Below are 21,675 nucleotides of genomic sequence, written 5' to 3' on the forward strand. Positions count from 1 at the left end.
CATCGGTGTGTCTTTTTCATATACGAGACTGGCGTTCGAACCTTTTGGGAGCTTGAAGAAGAATTTTGCTCCTTCAGGATTATAGTCCAACAGTCCAGCAGCTATCTAGTGTTTGGTTAAAGTGATTTTAGTTCGAAATTAGTTTCATGAAATATCGACATTATTTTTGTTATTTTGTAAAATTTATGCTTTTTCATCAATTAAAAAAAAAATCAAATTTGCCAAGTACAATTATCTCATAGGTAGAGTTTCCGTTGATAACTTCACGCCAGTAATTTACTACTAGGTTTTAATTTGATTCAATAAAACCGTTCATAAAACTTAGTATAAAACTACTTCGAAAAGATTATTTGACCAGTAGTTAAATACCATCTTCATTCACCCCTGTGATTTTCAAATAATTTTATTTTGTTAGTCGTTAAGTTTGAATTGAAAACAATAATCGTCGTATGATATAATGTACAAGTATGACAAAACATATATAATCATTTTAGACAATTACCAGTTGATAATAAAATCTTCTTTTAATCAATTGCACTTGTACATTTGGTGACCTGACCAACCAATAGATATCACCTGTAATCCCAACGATCTGGCCAATTAGGGTATATTTGGGAGTGAGGTGTTGTTGCTTTTAAGCTGCAGCACCTGCGGAATAAAAGCTATAGCTATGAAGTATAAGCTGAAAAAAAAAATCTGCTAAGCTGTTAAAGCTCAACTACAAGTGTTATCAAATACCTTAGTAGCTGGGCTTTGACAGCCCAGCTACCTCACCACTCTCCTAAACGGACTCTTAATCAATCAGGATACTATACCCTTCAATAATAGTCAATATAGGTATACACAATGGTAATACAACTAGCTGTTTAATCATACCAGTAATAATAACTACGGACAACGAGCTAAAGCTTTAAACACAATTTTCTTTTTTTTTTCAATATCAGTAATTAAATAATCTATCAATAAAATGCTCTTATAAGACAATTAATTAACAAAGTTTTTCAACTACAATTTATAGAAAATAAAGTATTTTTTAAAGTCACTTAGAAAACAGTTTTGGAAAAGTATAATTTTAAAAAGAAATTCATCGGTGAGAGTATCTTCACTTTTAAAGTGAGAATACTAGGTTAAAAAAACACATATTTTAATACACTAACAGACCAAAAAAACATAATTTTCAATGTATTAAAATATGTGTTTTTTTGGTATTTTAGTAACACTCTCACTTTAACAAAGTAAAAATGTCTATATTATAAAAAGACTATAAATATATAAAATCATATCATATGCAGGCACCCTATTTTTTTAATGCTGACACGCTATTAAGCTGCACAACAATAAAGTTAATTTTCAATACACTATAAAGTCATGCAGTTTAATAAGTTTAAAAATTGGCTCTATTAAACTTCGCGGCTTAAAAATATGTTCGCATGAAAAAAAAATAAAAAATGAGATATATCATAATAAGAAAACTATAGAATGCCAATTCATAATACAAACACTAATATTTTCATTTTTATATATTAAACTTTATGTATAAATTCACTCATCTCAATTTGAATCAAGCAATCAATATCTCAATAATAATATGAGCTCACCTACGCACTATAATCATTAGAATAACATTCATATCAATATCATCATGTAGTCATAACTTAATAGTATTCCTTTATACCCCAACCATCTTAGACACGAAAACATCAAACCTGCTAAACAATTAAAATTTTGATCATCCTAAACATTTTGAATTCCAAAACTTTGTAGAGATTCTATTCAACCATGTGGGATTTAAAATAAAATTTTCTCATCCTTATAAAGAGTCGAAATTACATTCAGAAATCACTTTATTTTTTAATGCATGCGTAATAAATTTTCAAAATCGTTGAATATCTTTTACCAATAAGAAAAATCATCCAAATTGGAACTACTGCAGAAATTCATTATTTTACAGAAACGGTATTTCAACTTCCGAAATTCTAATGAATTTAATGCTCAGAATTTTAATAGTTCAATAGAAAGCTTGAGATGTCTATTATTTATAAAATATAAAACTTTGGTCATAAATTGTTGATGTTGAAAAACGAACTCAAAAGTTGAATTTATTTTCTAGGGGGCAAAGACACGAATACTAACTCAAACGTCGATCTGATCACAACTCGAAGAGGGTTTCAGCGTAAATCCCCTGATACTTAAATTAGATAATTGGTATATAGGGGAAGGAAAATGAATTGATAAAACTAAAAATAAGCTGAAGTTCATGGGATTTTGGGTGTTGTTGAAGATCATGTAGAAGTAGATGGTCATGTGGTTGATGTTTTGTAGAGTTCTCAGTTGAATTTGCTAACCTATGATGGCCCCTCTAGCTTAAAGAGACTTATCTCCGTAGTCAGTTATTTCCTTGATCTTAGCTCACTTCCTCAACAGTTGCAAGCAGATTGTACCAGTTAAGGGTGGCTTAAAAGGTCATGGCACTTAACTTCACTAAAGAATGGGACATGTTTAGAGCAGGTTTGACATGTCTTAGACAAACATATTTTCAGGTCGGCAATTAAGGTTTCTAAGTTGGACTAATAGATTTTCAAGTCGGATTAGTAGATTTTCAAGTTGGGCAAATCGGCTTCTAGGTTGAACAAGTAGAATTTCAGGTCGAACTAGTAAATTTCACCCATCTTGTCACTACTATAATTCTAAGACAAGTCAGCTTGGCTACCCCCGTAGTGACATTAGCAAAATCTAACCCCAAATACCAATCCCCTAGTTTTCAATAACGAAAAGCTATATTCGGTGTTAGAAAGTAAATATCAAAAAACTGAAAAATTTCATTGAATGTAACACTAGTCCCCTAATTTTTAATATGGAAGAATTATGATCGGTGTTGAAAACTTACGAATAAATAGAAAGAAGACATCACCTTCAGTCCTGGTAACAAAGCCGATATGTGTCTGAGTCGATCACGATAAGTTGGCACATATGTCTAATTCGATCTCAATGAAATCAACAGAAAAGCTTATTTAACTGAAAAAATAAATAAAAATATGAAATAATTGTGCACATCACGTGGGAGATAGTAAAGTGCAGTGAGGTGGCATTACATAAGCATACATTTGAATTTGATATGAAATTATTTTTTGTCTTTTTTTTTTTAATATGCATATACTGCAGGGAGGCAAGTTTTTTTCTTTTGATTAACAACTGTCACTTTGCTACAGTAAAAATGAATAAGAACATACAACTACGTGGTGTTGATAGAACAAATCCAAGATTATACAGTAAGTACCTCAGGTTTGCTGCTCAGGAACACAGATGCCAGGTGATCTTCCAAATTTCAAGTGTGCCTTCTCAGTGAAACCTCTGTTTATCAGTCAATCAGGAAGCAATACCCGATTAGCTTCAAGTTCTATAGATTAAAAGAATCATCAAAATTTTATCGGGAACTTAAGTGTATCTGCAGTCGAAAACTGTCCCAATGAAATCTACACTAATAGCTCGTGATGGCAACAAGAATTGTTCATATATCAGTGAAAATTCACCAATAATCCCCACAAGAACAGACTCCGTTCTTGAAACAATGGAACCTGTGCATATCACGTACTATGATTTCACATCCAGTCACAAGGGAAATGTACTTGGTTGCGTTATGACAATCACCACAAACACGTAGATTTTTCCTAATGTGTATTGTTGAGCCCGGACTGCTATTTAGAAGTCCGAATGCAATAGCCAGCTTCTCACTGTGGCTGCTGAGCAGATTCTCCTGAACATAATCTTCCACATCATGAATGGAATTGGTATCAGGCACATAACCAGCTGCTTTGATCTCGTCAATTAATGTCTCAAGGAAAGTATATATCCTTTTGGATTGAGGATGCTTTGTGCTTCCAGAATAGAAACTGTGAACCTCATTTTTCAACTCCACTAAACTGCAGCCGGGAGTTTTCTGGAGCCCTTTCTTCTCCATTATAGTTCTCACTTTGGCTAGTTTGTCCCACATTGACGCTGCGGCATATATGTTGGCCAGCAATACATGATACCCACCTTCATCTGGGTCTAATTCAAACAGCCTGTTGGCAGCCTTCTCCCCTAGCTCAACATTTTTATGGATCTTGCAAGCACCCAACATGGCCCCAAACACAGTGATACCTGGCTCAATGGGCATCTTTTGAATGAAATCCCAAGCTTCATTAAGGCGCCCAGCTCGGCCAAGAAGGTCAACCATGGCACCATAATGATCCATTACAGGCTCAATGCCATAATCTTTCTTCAAGCTAGTAAAGTAGTGAATCCCCTCTTCAACCAAACCTGAGTGGCTGCAAGCTGAGATAGCACACAGAAAAGTAATATCATTTGGCTTTGTGGGCCCCTCCAGCATTTTATTGAACAGTTCTACGGCAGCTTTTCCAAGCCCATGTGTGCCATATCCATCTATCATGACATTCCACGTTGTCACATGCCGCTCATTCATCATGTCAAAGAGTGCTCTTGCTGTACCAACAGCTCCACATTTTGCATACATGTCAATAAGAGCAGTCATCACAAAAACATTCTTTTCGAAACAACTCCTTATAACAAGTGCATGAATCCATTTTGCATGGCGTATAACTGATAGCTCTGCCAAAGCAGGAATTACACTCACCATTGCAAATGAATCTGGTTTTATGTTCTTAGATCGCATCTTACAAAAGTAATTTAAAGCCTCATTTACACGACCATTCTGTGCATAACCTAATATCATGGCATTCCAAGATACTAGTGTTTTTCCCTGCAGTTTTGAAAATATATCAGCAGCTCTATCAACTTTCTTACACTTGGAATACATGGAAATCAATGAATTAGTCATAGAAACATCAGTTCCAAGTTTCAACTGATCCAACAACTTATGAACAAAGATTCCTCGCTCAAGATCACCCAGGTCGGCACAAGCATGCAATGCTTCCATAATAGTAACATTTGTTGGTTCCACTCCTTGGTCCAACATCTTCTGAAAAATTCTCATCGCTTCTTCAGGATTACCACCCTCTACATACGCAGCAATCATTGAATTCCACGAAACAACATTCCTACTTTTCATCCCATCAAAAACCAATCGAGAAGTCTCAACACGCCCACATTTTGCATACATATCAACCAAAGCAGTAGAAACATTCACAATCGAATCAAACCCAGCTCTCATAGCATACCCATGAACAGCCTTCCCAATTCTCAAAGACCCCACATTCGCAACAGCAGGCAAAATCGACACAATAGTTATAAAATCACCTCGCCGCCCTTCCTCATGCATCCGAGTAACTAAATCCAACGCCAACTCCGCAAACCCATTCTGCGCAAACCCAGCAACAATAGTATTCCAAGAAACCAAATCTCTCTCAGGCATTCTATCAAACATCTTATACGCCTCCTCAATTTGCCCACATTTGGCATACATATTGACAACCCCAGTCATCGCAAACAAATCCAACGAAAACCCATTAACTATCAACTGCCCGTGAATCTCCTTACCCCTCCTAATCTCCCCAACATCGCCACAAACTTTCAACAAATAAGTATAATTATACACAACAGGGGCAACATCATCATACCTCATTCGAATTAAAAATGAAACGGCATCGTCTAAGGAGGAAAATTTAGCATACCCTTTGAGCATGGTGTGATAAAGGGCGTCGAGTTTGTCGGGAATGGGCTCGAAAACACGGGCGGCATCGGAGAGGCTGTTGTATTTGCAGAACAAGCTAACGAGCTTGGTTTGGAAGAGGTGTTGATCGCAGAGGCCGCTTTTGATGATGAGAGGGAGGATTCGCCGGAGCTCTTTGAGGGATGTGCAGACCTCGAGGAGGAGAGCCGAAGGGTGCCTGTAGATGCGAGAGGGGATGTATGCTCTTTGTGAAAGCGTGTGTTTGTGTTCGTGGAGAGTTTGAGTTGGTGTTGAGTTTGTGAAAACTGAGAGCTGACACTGTGAGTGTGAGCTCATCTCTGTTTACATTCCCTGTTTTCTGTTGATGAGGGAGATGGAGATTTTTAAAGTTACATACAACGGGATAACGAACTTAACGACAATGTTATGGAAATTCATAACTAAAGGGTATTTTTGTCAAAGTAAAATGTAATTGTATATTTTAACTTGGACAATAAAAAAATGAAGGGCAATAAATTTTTTTTAAATAAATATTAACCATTGTACTAAATAATTTTTTGTTCAATTAATTTTAATTTTTAATTATCAAGAGAAATTAAAAAATTAAAAAACTATAAATTTGTTTGTTATAAACTAAATATAAACTTTGTTATTTAATATTTAAAATGTTTAGGATTGTTTGTATATAGCTATGTACGTTTGTGTTAATTTTTAATAGTAACCATAATTAAAAATCAAATTAAATTGATATTTAATTGAATAAAAAATTATTGTAATATATTACAATAAACCTTAGGTTACAGGTCTTTCGTATAAATGTAAGCTTTTATTTAACTTTTTAGGCTTTTGATACAACAGTAAAAAAAATTAAGTTTTATTAGAATTTATTTGTTTTTTCTCCTTAAATTAAGGGTACAATTAATATTTTATAGTTCAACTAACAACTAACAGAAAGATAGTAAAATGTAATATTTTATAATTCTATGTAGTAAAATATTTCAGTGCAGCACCTAATTATTATTTCAAAATAATTTAAATATAAAAAAGAAAATAAAGCAATAATAAAAGTAAAAATCTCGACCGATTGAATTAATTTCTCTTCTGAAACCAAATTTTGGTCATGCACGTTAATTTTGTATTACTTCGTTTGTTAGTCTGTTTTAGTGTCTATAATTAAATTCAGACGAAGCAAAATCAAATTAAAATATTCTACATATGACACCATACGAGTGAGTTTTACTTAGTTTGCATATTGTTATTGTTATTGTTATTTGAAGTAATCCAATCCCTCTTGGCCTCTCCATCAATGTGACTAGGGTTTAAAAGGTTAATGGGTATATATACTCTGAGAAGTGATGATACGAAAGACTTTGACACATCAAGTTACTGTAACAGAATGAATGTCATCATTCTTGTATAAGTAAGGACTGGAATACTTTAATTAAAAAAAAAAAACAATCGACAAACAAATTCTTGTATATATTGATGTGTTAATGCATTATTCATTAAGAAGAGTAATATTATGCTTACTCACTTCGAATGCTCAACTAAGATACCCATTGGTATGACATACAAAAAATAAGTTATTAATTAATAAAATAATAAAAATTCATTAATATCATACACATCATATTAAATAATCAGCGACATACTAGTGAGTATCTGAATTAAGCATCAAAACTAAGTAAACATAAAATATAAATTTCAAAACAATTCATGAAGTGAATATGAAAATCATTCAATTAAAACATATTAATTCAAACGCTCTCATTTTTTATACAGACGCGTTATTAAAACTATATACCTTTATATTGAATCGAACACTGATTTTATTAAACTATATAATTTAATAACATGTCCTCATAAATAAATAAAAGGACACCTACACCTTTGTGCGGAAAAGATATGAACAACATTATTCTTAAGATCAATCCTTTTACATTCCTAAAGTCTTGTTTGATAGCCTATCACAACCCTATAGTTTATAAAATGCATCAACTTAATATTTTCTCTTTAAAAGTTAGGTTGATTTAGTTTCATTCTTTTATAATAAAAAATTTACAATATATTTAATATTTTTATCAAAATTATTATTTAAAACTAATTTTTACTACACATTATTAAATTTTATTTTATAGTTATAACATTTTATCTACAATAGTTGTAGTTTTTAAATTTCAATATTTCAATACTAAACAAGACTGTAAATCTAGAATTTAGCACGGACAGGAAGAGCACAAAAATAGAAACAAAAGATTTTCAATAAGTGACGATACAGCCACAAACTCTTGTACAAATTTATCTTGTACAAATTGATGTAACATTAATTCATTGATTGAATGAAAATATAAAATAATATAAATAAATTATGCGAGCCAAAAAATATTTAATTCAACCAATTTTATCATGTCACATCAGTTTGTACAAAATAAATTTATATAAGAATTTATGACTATATCATTACTCATTTTCAATTATACTCAAAAATTAATAATTTCAAAAATAATTTTCTCTTCTTTCGGACTACAAGATCTCATCCAACTCCTCTTCAAGCAAAATCACTGAAGAAAAGCATAAACACTCCACTTTTGAATAATTTACATACACGACAGAAGCCTCAACGCAAAGATAGAAAGCACAAGCAAAATATTCATGTCTCAATTATAAATATAGAAAGGGATACAAGCAAAATATACATGTCTCAATATTAATATAGAAAGGGATACATCAGCATTTCTCAATACAGAAATATCACTCCACATCATGGCTCAAATTTATTTGTATCAGAAACATTACAATAGTTTGATCCAAAAAATAGTTTTATAACATTAAATAGATTTCCAGATAATAACTTCAAAATAAATGGAAATAACATTGAATGAAAATTTCCTCCTTCGGAATTTTACTGGATTAAACAATCCGCAAATCAACCACTTGCCAATTGTCATGGCCTACATCTGAAATAGATCAGCTCTAATCTATGCATGTAATTGCTCTATATACCAATTAAATTCTTCATTGTTCACATTAAATCACATGCCGACAATGGAAAATGAAACATCTAATATTGCAATCAACTTTCTACATAAAAAATATAACAGTTAGTGGCTGTGGCTGTCAGATCAAAAAGAGTAGGTAAGCTAGATTATTTCTATGTGCATGAACTCATCTCGAATCAATTAGTTAAAAGACATGTTCTTTTCACCACAGCAAAGTGAATTAAATCCTTTCCCTTAACTTTTCTTTCTTTGCATTGCTGAGCTGCTGACCATTAAAACAAAGCAGCCTTAATCCAGACTACCTACATGAATTGCTGTGGGAATTAAAACCACATTTCTAAAATTGATTTTGCCCTTGCCTGAGCCGTAGCCCATTTAATGCAATAATACCTTATAACAACTAGAAATTAGACCCCGTCAACTAGGAATGGCTACAGAGAGTGTACAAGGCTTCCTCACTTTGAGATATGGGCCAATTTAGATCAGACAAAACAGATGGCAAAGTTTCTAGAAACATGGTTAAAGAACTTTAACACCAACAAGAAACTAATCCAAGTACTTAGTCATTCTTAGCAGTATCACATTTAGCTTTCTGACATAACGACAATCACCCCCATGGCTGATCTAACTTACACAGGAAAAAAAAAAAAAAAATCTGGCTGTCACTTTAATAGTTTCGTAACACATAGAAACACATTCAGAAATCAAATATGATATGGAGTAAATCAACATGAAAATTGTATTTTGTAAGATGCCTCTGTAGGGATAAAACTTTAAATTGTAAATGTCAATTCTGGTTCTTTTTTATAGTAAGAACTAATAACAGCATTCTAGTTTATACATTGGTTTGCAAGTCCAGGAACATCTAAATTCACATTTCACAAATCAACGGATCAAATAAGTTCCATAATTCAAGCAATTCATCAAGGTCCATGAGAGTACATGCAACAAACCATAAAACCTGTTTACCCTAAAAAGGTTACTAACAGAAAGAATGTTGTAATTTTCTTCATTTCCTTCTACATATGTATTTATTTTTCCTCAAAAAAAAAAAAAAAATAATTCACAATTTAATCAACCATTCGACGAAGGTAATAATAACTTTTCAACAAGATTGCCATTATAGCCCTCAATAACTGCAATTTATAATTTTTGAGGGTCTCATCTAAGTAGAAACTAAAAGAAAAACAGATGCTATTTCTTGTAAAAGAGGATTATGATGTGTTCTCAAAATTGCAGACCATAATATAAAGTTCCATCTTCTTTTTCATGTGGTTGAAATGATATTCTTTAAAGTTATGTAATAATTAGGAAAGCCCTAAACATCTTCATGCAGCAGTTAGAGAAGAATACATTATCAAAGAGGGATGCATTGGGTAGGACCAAGGACTGGCAAACAAGTACTAAATATCCGGTCCTAACCTAATCGTTCAAGAAAAAGGTAAAAAGAAGGTAGGCTATCTTTACCCATGCTTCAAGGTGAAGTGCTGGACTAGAACTTCCCCTCAATCAAAATTGCACGAACTTTCACATCAAGCTAAACATTTGGCACCTTTCATTAGTTGTCAAGAGATCATGATCTTCAAATGTAAAGAATGGAATAGTAAATCCTTAAACAGATGCACCATTACACAACCATTGGTGTGTCTTTCAAAAATTGTCATACCATTAAAAGAGGTCAATAGTTGCAAACACCTTTCTACCAATTCTTTGACAAAATCAATAACAATAATCAATTTAGATGCACTCTTTTGATTACTCAAGTTGATAATGTTTTCATGGCAGCCAAATACCAAAATTTAGCGTCAATGATCTGAAAACTACTTCAAAATTTTCTTCCACGGAATAATTCATTCAATGAACCAAAGGTTAAAAAGAAAAAAAGCGAGGACTTTAAAGCCATCTTCTTTTGCTGCAGTAAATGTGGCCTTTAGTATTGATGACCATGGAACAAGAAACAATACGGTTACAACCTATGAAACCAATTATCAACAATAGCAAATATGAACACTATATTGTGAAATGAATCATAGAAGTGATCAGCCAAATACCAAAATTTAGCGTCAATGATCTGAAAACTACTTCAAAATTTTCTTCCACGGAATAATTCATTCAATGAACCAAAGGTTAAAAAGAAAAAAAGCGAGGACTTTAAAGCCATCTTCTTTTGCTGCAGTAAATGTGGCCTTTAGTATTGATGACCATGGAACAAGAAACAATACGGTTACAACCTATGAAACCAATTATCAACAATAGCAAATATGAACACTATATTGTGAAATGAATCATAGAAGTGATTTTGTATCACTAAACTTAAATTTAATAAGTAAACACTGTAATTCAGAGATGAGTGTAGTATATCATTCATGGCAAATGGTATTATTTTCTCCTATCAATACAATGCACAAAGAGCAATCTAGAATGAAAACTTATATATCAAAATTAGTTAAAGACCAAAAAATATAACATGAACAAATTTTCACAATAATCTAACCTCAAACTGATACACAATCTTGTATCAGCTAGTAAGTTAGTTTCATGTGGCATAATGCGGAGACCTAGAAGCCATACTAGCAACCTGAGCCTGCATTTGAGCTGCGCGAACTTTTGCAGCTGTGGCCCGATGAAAAAACTGCTCTCTTGACAACAGCCTCACATTCCTCAAATAAGAATCAAACGGCACAGCACCCTCTTGCAGCGCCTTATCCAAGGCATAAACCACATCTTCAATTGCCAAATCGGCAGAGGTACAATCCAACATTTGCTTAGACAACACGTCCACGCACTCAAATGCATTATCCACATTCAAATCTTTCAAATCAATGTTCTTGCTTTGGTTTTCCCTCACCCACGCTTCTAGTATATCGCTGTTCATTAACACAATCTGCAATTGCTGCTCTAATCCTTCCCTTTCATCTTGCAATTCCTTTAACCCTCTATCGATTTCCTCTTCCCTGCGCCTTAACAAAGCTTGCGTGCTGAACAAGCCTTCCACCTCCACCTCACGCGCTTTCCTCATCCCCGTAATATCTGCGTGCACCATTTCGACCAACTTGTTCACAGCGTTCCGTTTAAAAACCTCCGTCTGATCCTCCGTCTGCGGCTGAGGCTGAGGCCGGCCACCGTACGGAGACGGAGGAAACGGTCGCGCTGGCTGAGGTCTCGCCTGTGGTGAGGGCGAGGGTCCATAATTCGACATAACGGCGGGATTGCTTTGGTTATGGCTAGGGTTAGGGTTAGGACTGGAGTTCGGGCTGGGGCTGGGGCGGCGCTGCGAGTAAAGAGGCGGCTCACGTGAGAAGCACGCGCTCAACTCGCGCACGAGATCGACGAGGTTAGAGCTCGGGTAGATCCAATTCTGCAAATAGGGGATCGACACGAGGCCTGAGGGGGTGACGTGGGGGTGGGGGCGTTTGATGATCATGTCGCGCGTGGGGTTCACGTAGACGCAAGGCGGGTGGCGGGGGTAAGACTCCATGAGCCAGATGATGACGGGGATGTTGTAAGTGACGCCTTGGAAAGGCATGGGGACGGTGCCGTCGGCCTGGAGGAGGTTGACGGATCGGCCGTCGTTGTGTGTGAACGTCGCCGTTTTCGGGTCGAGCGAAGGGAAAGTGGAGATTAGGGTTAGGAGGTGCTGGCGGATTAGCCATTTGGTGTCTTCGGCGTACGGAAGAGCGGATGGGCCCCGCTGGGAGAGGACCGATGAGAGGAATTGCTGTATTTGCTGTGGGTTTGGTGGAGGAGTCCCCGCCGGTGGCACCATTTCTACGACGTCGTTTCTTGATAAGTTATAATCTGAGAGGAGAGGTAATTATTTCGATTTAATCGAGTTGAACGAAGGAGACGAAGAGTTTGGAGTTTGCTTAGCCGAATCCTTTACCGCGTAGACTTTCCGATATTTCTTTATTTTAACGACTTTTTTGGCCTTTTTTTATTTTTTGTGAAAATATATGTTTAAAGAATAATTATTAAAAAAAATTGGATTTATATTTCAATCCATAAATTTTAAAATTCATTAAATAAAAATATAATTTATTAAACATTTTTAAAAAAAAATGAATTTCCAAACTCAAATCATATTTCTATCATTTGGTCTGTTTGTGGAGCCAAACTCAAATTTAATAAGTTAAACTCAATTTTTTTTTTTTATCAATTACAGAAAATAACTAAGACTCGTTAGTATGAGTTCCGACGAGAGACATTTAATATCTATCGAAGGAGACATAAATTGTGAAAATAAGATTGAAGTTAGAATTCTTTAATGGAGACTTCTGATTTTATTATTGAATCTAATGTAGCAAAAGAAGTAAAATGGTTGATTTTTTGGTAGATTTTTAGTTGATTTTTGCTAACCCCACTCTTTGATTCCAAGCCAGGCTAAAAAAGGCATCTCGTTATTGGGCGATTATTCTTTTAACTTTAACCCACTTCTTCACCAACTTGTAAGCGATTTTTCCGCTGGTGGCTGGTTTTGAGGATCGAGGTAGAGGACATTTGATTCAATGACCTGGTCTAATAATTTTTTCTGCTCGCCATGATGAGGAATGTTCATCTCAATTCACAGTCGCCTTAATATAGTCTACTCATCTCAATTTAGGTTGACCTGATATAGATGTGAGCTCCGACTCAGCCATTCTTAAACGCGATGTTAAAGGAAAATCCCACTCAAACATTTTGTAGTCCCATTCCAAAAACATTTGTTTTCTTTTTCTTTTTCTTTTTTTGTTATTTTAGTCCTTCATTGTTGGATTAAAAAAAAATTCGACTTATACTATTTGATTATTAGCATTACACTTTTTAATATCTATTGAAAACTCAAAAAAGTTAAAGAGTTAAAAAATTTTAACATATACGTATGGATTGTTTTAAATTTATATTGTTTAATTACTAGTGTGTCTTAAGAAAATAAATATTATTTATTTCATCTTAAAGAATTTTTTAATATTATTTATTTTATTTTATTTAACATTATTTGAGATTTTTATTATATTCACTCTTTTAAAAAACTAAATAATATTAAATAAAAATAAAATAATCTGTAGTGAGTCTTAAAAAAATAAATATTATTTTTTTAATATCATTTATTTTATTTTAGATTATTCAGTCATAAGCTTATTATTATATTTATTCTTTTAAAAACAATGTTATACAAAATAAAATTGCATTTTAGAAAATCATCAGTTAAAACATATGAACTTATGAATAAATTGTAAATAAAAATAAAAGTAAGGGGTCGAATGAAATTTAGTGTCAAAAAAGACAAAATTTGTTATAACTTACTGCTGTTGCAATTTAGTTGGATCCCCCTACAAAGCCAAATGAGAAATGTTTTTACTTACAACAATGCAAGGATTTCGTGATGATTTACAAAGTTAATTGCTTTGGTAAGATCCCCCAACAATTGTGAGATTTTTATGCTTCGTGAAGTGGACAATAAGCCATTCATCCATCATATCCAGAGTACACATAAAATTTCTCTAATTACAAATACCTTCACAATATAAATTATGTATTCTAATTACCTAAGTGTGTGTATAACCTTTTCCGATATACGTCTACCAACTTCTTGAATTTTCCATTTTCAATATCACCATCGGATTCGTGATAGATTTTCAACAAACAATAGGACTAAAGTGTTAGTAACCCAAAACTTTATTTGTCTGGTTGTTCATTAAAGCAATCTCTCCTTTTTCTTTTTAATGGACCAAGTCAACTGAAGACCATAAGTAATATGACATGATGTCCTTGACTTTTAGGTGTCTGAGCCGCCGGTTCCAAGATTAAACGGAGAATTTGGATTTTGTTTAGCCCAGCACATAGGCATAGGCATAGCAAGGCAAATTTTGACTCTGCTCTTACTTGTCTGCATAATTATTTTCTTGAACTTGATCATGGCTGTGGGAGAGGCTTTTCTCTCAGCTTTCCTTCAAGTGCTATTTGACAGATTGGCCTCTCGTGAGTTTCTAAACTTACTGCGCGGCCGAAAGTACGATGGCTTGCTGGAGAAGTTGAAGATCACACTGCTGACGGTGACTGCCTTGCTTAATGATGCTGAGGAGAAGCAATTCTACAGCCCTTCAGTGGGGAAGTGGCTGAACATGGCCAAAGACGCACTCTATGATGCAGAGGATGTGTTGGATGAGCTGGCTACTGAGGCTTTGAAGTCCAAGCTGGAGTCTCAGTCTGAGACGAGTAGTAACACCAGTCAGGTAAGCAATTGGCGAGTCATTTCCAGTCCATTCAGTAGAGGCATTGATTTCAAAATGAACAAGATCATTGAGAAGTTGGAATTTATTGCTAAATATAAAGATATACTTGGCTTGAATAATGATGATTTTAGAGGCAGGCGCCCCTCGGGAAGTGGAACCAATCGAAGATTACCTACGACATCACTGGTAGATGAATCTTGTGTTTATGGCAGGGAAAATGATAAAAATGCCATTGTTGAATTGCTCATGGTGGAGGATGATTCGAGCAGTAGTAATAATGTTGGTGTTGTTCCTATAGTTGGTATGGGTGGAATTGGTAAGACTACCGTTGCCCAACTTGTGTATAATGACAGCAGAGTGGACGGGCGTTTTGATTTGAAAGTTTGGGTTTGTGTGTCTGACCAGTTTGATGTACTGCGGGTGACAACAACGATTCTCAAATCTGTGACTTCGAAACCTGCTGATGTTGACGATGACCTCAATCTGCTGCAAGTTTGTTTGAGGGAGAAAATAGCTGGGAAGAAGTTTTTGCTTGTTTTAGATGATGTCTGGAGTCGGAGAAACGATGATTGGGATCTCATTTGGAGCCCACTGAAAGCAGGGGCAAGAGGAAGTAAAATAATCATAACTACTCGGGATAGTAGTATTGCTGCAAGTATGGGCACAGTTGCAGCTCATCATTTGGAATGCTTGGCATTTGAAGATTGTTGGTCAATCTTCATGAATCAGGCATTTGAGATTCGAAACAATGGAATCTCTCCTGATTTGGAGACAATTGGAGCTGAGATTGTGAACAAGTGTGAAGGCTTAGCGTTGGCTGTAAAGAGAATGGGAATCATATTGCGATCTAGAGAAGACAAGGGGGAATGGTATGATATGTTGAATAGGAATATTTGGGATCTACCACATGATGAAAGCAGTATTCTTCAGACTATAGGATTGAGCTATCATCATCTTCCTCCTCATTTAAAGCAGTGCTTTGCATACTGTTCAGTATTTCCTGCAGGTTATGAATTTGACAAGGAAAAGCTGGTTTTGTTATGGATGGCTGAAGGTTTTGTGCAGCAGTCTAATGCAAAGAAAAAATTGGAAGAAGTAGGAAGAGAATATTTTCATGAGCTAGTATCGAGGTCATTTTTTCGACAATCTGTTCATAATAGCTCACTATATGTAATGCATGGCCTCATGAAGGATTTAGCTCGTTTTGTTTCTGGAGAATTTTGTTTCAGATTGGAGGATAAAGTGATGGATGATCAGAAGAGGATTTTCGACAAGGCTCGGCATTCCTCATATATTCGTTGCAGGCGGGAAACATCCACAAAATTTGAGGCCTTCAATGAAGCTGAGTGCTTGCGAACCTTCCTACCCCTGGATCCAACAGGAGAAATTGGAGTAAGCTATTTGGCTGACAAAGTCCCCCGTGATATCTTGCCAAGGTTGAAATGCCTACGAGTGCTGTCTTTTAGTGCCTGCCGCATCACTGCATTACCTGATTCTGTAGGTGACCTGAAACATCTACGCTATCTTGATCTTTCTCGAACAGCAATCAAACAATTACCTGATTCAACTGGTAATCTTTGCAATCTACAAAGTATAATCTTGTTAGAATGTTATTCTCTCAGCAAATTGCCCACAGATTTAGGAAATCTCACGGGCCTGCGACATCTCCGTATGAGTGGAAGCAGGCTGAGAGAGATGCCAATGAAAATGTATAAATTGAAGAATCTCCAAACCTTATCTCATTTTGTTGTGGGTAAGGATAGAGGATCAGGGATCAAAGACTTGAAGGAAATGCAGCAACTTCAGGGTGAACTTGTTATTTCGGGACTGCAAAATGTGATTTGTTTTACTGATGCGATGGAGGCTAATCTAAAGGACAAAAAGGAGCTCACTCAGCTGGTACTCCAATGGAGTGATGATTTTGGCGATTCAACAAATGATGGAGATGAAGAGGAAGTATTCAAAGTGGCCCAGCTTCACAGAAACCGGAAGGATCTCAATGCAAGTGGCTGTAGAAATACACGATTTCCAAGCTTTAGAGAAGCAGCAGGAGCTTATAGACAGGAATCTGTTGAGTTAAAGTCAGAACGGAGGAGCAGTTTGGATGGTTCAGGAAATGAAAGAGTTGAAATGGATGTACTCGAGATGCTGCAGCCTCACGAAAACTTAAAACAACTCACAATCAATGACTACGGAGGTATAAAATTTCCAGGTTGGATTGCATCTCCTTTATTCTGCAATATGACAGTTTTGGTACTTAGTAATTGTAGAAAGTGTCAATTTCTGCCATCACTTGGCCGGTTACCCATGCTCAAAGACCTAACTATTGAAGGAATGGAAGGAATAAAATCGGTTGGTGCAGAATTCTATGGGGATGGGAGTTTTCCTCTTCTTCCTTTTCCATCGTTGGAAACTTTGAAGTTTGAGAACATGTCAGAGTGGGAGGAGTGGACTCCTTCTGGAACTGAAGGCACAGAAGGCTTCCTTCACCTTCAAAACATTGAAATTCTGAATTGTCCGAAGCTTAGAGAATTCTCACATCACTTCCCTTCCTTGGAGAAAATGACTATATATGGTTGTGAAAAGTTGGAGGCTCTTCCTAGGCTTCTAACACTTGACAGATTAAAGCAAGGCAGCGAGTTCCCTTGTCTTCTTGAACTTTCTATTTTGATGTGCCCCAACCTGGTGGAGTTGCCAACATTCCTTCCGTCCTTGAAAACACTTGAGATAGATGGATGCCAAAAATTGGCAGCACTCCCAAAGCTTCCTTCAATCCTTGAAGTAGAATTAAACAATTGTGATGGCAAGGTTCTACACAGCACTGGGGGACACAGATCGCTCACCTACATGCGTATATGTCAAATTTCCAAGCTGGATTGTCTGGTTGAAGGATATTTTCAACACTTCACAGCTCTTGAAGAATTGCAGATCTCTCATCTTGCTGAGCTCATGACTTTATCAAACAAGATCGGATTGCACAGCCTTCTTTCTCTCCAACGATTGGAGATTTCCGAATGTCCATACTTCAAGGAGTTTCCAGAAAAGTTTTACGAACTTTCGACTCTGAAAGTGTTGAGGATATCTAATTGTCCTTCATTGGTGGCATTTCCTGAAATGGGCTTGCCCTCCACTCTTGTGGCTCTTGAGATCAGAAGTTGTGAGGCTTTGCAGTTCCTACCTGAGAGGATGATGCATGTATCTCAGAAAAACAAGAATGCCTTCTTGCTTGAATATCTGGTCATTGAAGGATGTCCTGCCCTCATATCTCTTCCAAGTGACAAGCTGTCTGGCACACTTAAGGTTCTTGAAATTGAAAACTGCAGAAGTTTGCAGTCCCTTCCAGAGCAAATGATTTGTAGTTCTCTTGAGAACCTGAAAATTGCTGGGTGTCATTCTATTAAATCCTTTCCAGAAGCTGTTTTTCAGTTTCCCAGAATCCTATCCAACACTGTGATGAAGCTTAAGGAGCTTATTATCAGCAATTGTTTGAACCTTGAGTCCTTACCTGAAGGCCTGCACAACCTTGCATTTCTTGATCACTTGGAAATTCATGACTGCCCACTTCTTCAGTCTTTTCCTGAACCTGGCTTGCCCACATCAATGCTGCGGTATGCTAGAATCTCTAATTGCCAGAATCTCAAGTTTCTACCAAACCGGATGTACATCCTTACATCTCTTCAAGAATTTTCCATACATGGTTGCTACAGTCTCGTGTCATTCCCAGAGGGTGGGCTTCCTCCCAATCTAATATCTCTTTCAATCTTAGATTGTGAAAATCTAAAGCCTTCATCTGAATGGGGCCTTCACAGACTCACTTGTCTTGCCGATTTCTCCTTTGGTGGATGCCAAGGGTTGGTGTCATTTCCCAAGGGCTGGTTGCTACCCAAAAATCTATCCTCTCTTTATCTTGAGCGGCTGCCGAATCTTAAATCCCTACCCAATGGACTGAAAAACCTCAAGTATCTTGAAACATTGGAAATATGGGAATGCGACAACCTCCAAACTGTGCCAGAAGATAAACCAAGCACCATGCTTCTGAGTCTTTGGGATGGTTTCTGAACACGGCAAGCAGAGTGATAATTTCTTACAACGGCCATTTCTCCTGTGCTGAAGTTGGAACTCCGTTGAACTTCAATGTTGAATTTTATTGTATAATTTCATTTGTAGAGTTCCCTTTTTCCAAGCACATTGTTCACAAAAAAAAACTATTATCATCTGCCCAATTTAGGCTTCTGGTTATTATTGGCAGGCTTTTACAATGTTCATAAAGGGAATAAAAGCAATACAATTAGATATAGTTTGGATCTGTGTTAGCAAAATCCCAATACTTCTGATCTCTAATCTACATCACGCAGATAATATACAGAGGCAGAAGCATGCCAGGAACAAAAAGAACAAAAAGATAAAAAATGTTGCATGAATCCATGTCAGATGGAGTTGCACCATTGCGTTGTTGTATGTATATAGGGCTTCTCATCCAGGATGCCCGGGTGTGCTTTCCAAATATTGGCTCAATTATGTTACCATGAGACACAATAACATTGTCCTGCCGTTTTTCAACAGATGATTCATTCTCAGATGCCATAGTCTTCTCCATCTGCATATAATATGAACCAATCAACTGGAATAAAGGAAAATATTTTAGAATAACTTGCTGCTCTGATTAAATATAAAATGTTTGCTTTTTGGTTTCTGTAAATGACATGATCAACGTTTTATCAGGAATTTTTTTTTTCTTCCTCTAAACAAAGGGCAGACAAGTTAAATTTGATCTTTGAAGCAATGAACATGATCTGTGAACATAATTTTGAGCAGAAGACAAGGTGTCAGGTGCATAATTGATCAAGAATTTTCATGACCACTGCTCTGTGGTACTGCCCATCAATTGATGAGTAGTAATGAGAGAGGATTAGGAGGAAGGGAATAAATAAGAGGTTTATTTTCCAATTCAAGCAAGAGCTTGATCCAGCCATATGATGCATCTGATGCATAAGCTTGGAAGAAAGCTTACTAAAATATGAGAAATAATATCACCTTTAAAATTAGTGATTAAAATATTCTCTTGATCTGAGCTCTCATGATGTTTTACAGATTTAGAGCCACTTGTCTTTCAATACTAGTGTATAATTAGAATTTAATTACCTTTATTTTTTAACTCATTAACTATCAATCATATTAATAAAATTTACTAAGATAAATTTCAGATTATGAGAGGATCCTTATCCTTAAACTGTCCTGAGCATCACTTTGACTTTTCCCGCACTTAACAAGCATCCACAAACGAGTATTGTACTGATTATTGATGTGGCCTGCAAATAAATAAGTTACATTGTGTCTATAATGATGTCAAAAAGGCTTCAACTTCAATTGAAGTACAGAAAACTGATGAATTTTGTGGTAACGCCCCAAAATTTACAACCATTTGTTTTCAGAAAAAAAAATACTAGAGTCTACTCAGAATCAACTTGCCTCTGTGCCAGACAATCTGACATAATGTTAGGGGATGGATAACATACAGCTTGTCCATCAAATGAGGGTGGATACTTCAATGTATAATTGAAGAAACTTGTACATAATAAGAGAGAGAAGATAAACCTGGCTTGTCTTTGATAGAACATGGATGCCTTCTTCAAAACAAAGCTGGAAGTTAAATCACCAATGAAGTAATTAGACAATTCTGTGAAAATATTAAGTTGAGGCAACAAGTTATATCAAAAAGATGTGACACTCTACTCATCACTGACCCCATAAGCAAAAGTAATGTCTTCAAATTCTTGTATTTATACTAGATTCTCTCTCATTAATAATGTGAGGGAGATAATTTCATAACTAAAAATTACCTTTCTCTTTAATTTTCTTGAGAGTAGGAGTATCTTTTACAGGTACCAGAGAGGAAGGTCAAATTCGTCAAAAAAAATTGTCCATTTGTTGTTGAGTGTTCGATTAAAGTGATTTTACTTCAAATATCTATACTATTTTGTAAAATTAATGTTTTTTCAGTTATTAAAAAGAAAAAGATCAAACTTACAAAATACTATTGCGAGAATTGTGAAAACAAATGTTTAAAATAATATTTTAGGATAATAATTTTAATTTCATTTTAAGAAATAATTCTAAGAGAATTATATTGGAAATATGCATATGTACAATATGAAAAATATTACTTGCAAAATTTTTGGATCAAGGGCAGCTAAATAATGCTAGAGATTTCAACTGTTATCCCCGTATTTGAGTTGCAACCAGGTGCCAAGTCTCAAATGATATGCTAACTATTTGTAATTGGCTGATAAAACAATTACCGATAAGCTGTTAATTATCCACAATATATGTAATATTACTTTTCTTGTTTTAAGTTGATTTAGTCATACATCACAAATAAAGTGTGGCATGGAACATAGTTTAAGCTAAACTTGAAATTGAGGTGCTTCACTTTTAAGCTATAGTATTTTAAGCTGTTGCCAAATATTTTACTAGCACTATAACTGTCATGTAATTAATAATACTAGGGAAATTTACACTCGTCCACCTGTTTGTTTTGCCTTTTTCAAAAATACACAAACACTTTTTTTTTTTTCAGTGCGCCACCTGAAGTTTGCTTTTTGTTGCATTTTTCCACTTCCGTCTAATTTCCGTTAGTAGATTTAACGGAATGTTAACGAAATGACATTTTTACCCCTCAAAATTACAATTTAACCCAAAATAAATGGAAATTGGAGATAAATTGGATGTATTTAAATTTTTTCAAAGGTGGATGCTAGAAATTGGAGGAAAATAGTGTTTGTTGCTTGCTAAATTTAGAAAATTTGTATTTATTTTTTTGAAAGAGAAAAAATAA

General features: G+C 35.2%; 3 protein-coding genes across 4 annotated transcripts; 1 reads left to right on the forward strand and 2 right to left on the reverse strand.

Annotated features, from left to right (window-relative positions):
* Window positions 1-425: 425 nt before the first annotated feature.
* On the reverse strand, window positions 426-6,016 carry LOC18040357 (pentatricopeptide repeat-containing protein At1g11290, chloroplastic). Of its 2 annotated transcripts, none has more exons than XM_024185091.1 (3): window positions 3,278-6,016; window positions 2,912-3,015; window positions 426-648 (listed from the first exon to the last, which is right to left on the reverse strand). In XM_024185091.1, exon 1 carries the CDS (start codon window positions 5,963-5,965, stop codon window positions 3,527-3,529), a length of 2,439 nt encoding a protein of 812 aa, XP_024040859.1. In that variant the 5' UTR covers window positions 5,966-6,016; the 3' UTR covers window positions 426-648; window positions 2,912-3,015; window positions 3,278-3,526. The 2 variants fall into 2 exon arrangements, with proteins under 2 accessions (XP_024040859.1, XP_006432351.1); XM_006432288.2 differs by having other exon boundaries at window positions 2,888-3,015.
* A 4,951-nt stretch (window positions 6,017-10,967) lies between these two features.
* Window positions 10,968-12,566, reverse strand: LOC18040601 (protein ELC-like). Its single transcript, XM_006432289.2, has one exon. It carries the CDS (start codon window positions 12,392-12,394, stop codon window positions 11,165-11,167), a length of 1,230 nt encoding a protein of 409 aa, XP_006432352.1. The 5' UTR covers window positions 12,395-12,566; the 3' UTR covers window positions 10,968-11,164.
* Window positions 12,567-14,446: 1,880 nt separating this feature from the next.
* On the forward strand, window positions 14,447-19,129 carry LOC18040602 (putative disease resistance RPP13-like protein 1). Its single transcript, XM_006432290.2, has one exon. The coding sequence runs from the start codon at window positions 14,523-14,525 to the stop codon at window positions 18,897-18,899; it is 4,377 nt and encodes a 1,458-aa protein (XP_006432353.1). The 5' UTR covers window positions 14,447-14,522; the 3' UTR covers window positions 18,900-19,129.
* Window positions 19,130-21,675: the final 2,546 nt, after the last annotated feature.

Source organism: Citrus clementina, unplaced genomic scaffold, assembly GCF_000493195.1.
Source record: "Citrus clementina cultivar Clemenules unplaced genomic scaffold, Citrus_clementina_v1.0 scaffold_5, whole genome shotgun sequence".
Classification (NCBI taxonomy): Eukaryota; Viridiplantae; Streptophyta; class Magnoliopsida; order Sapindales; family Rutaceae; genus Citrus; species Citrus x clementina.

What these genes read in the sequence shown, in the direction of transcription:
- LOC18040601 (XM_006432289.2), bottom strand. Translation starts at nt 12,394, where the DNA reads ATGGTGCCACCGGCGGGGACTCCTCCACCAAACCCACAGCAAATACAG.
- LOC18040602 (XM_006432290.2), top strand. Translation starts at nt 14,523, where the DNA reads ATGGCTGTGGGAGAGGCTTTTCTCTCAGCTTTCCTTCAAGTGCTATTT.
- LOC18040357 (XM_024185091.1), bottom strand. Translation starts at nt 5,965, where the DNA reads ATGAGCTCACACTCACAGTGTCAGCTCTCAGTTTTCACAAACTCAACA.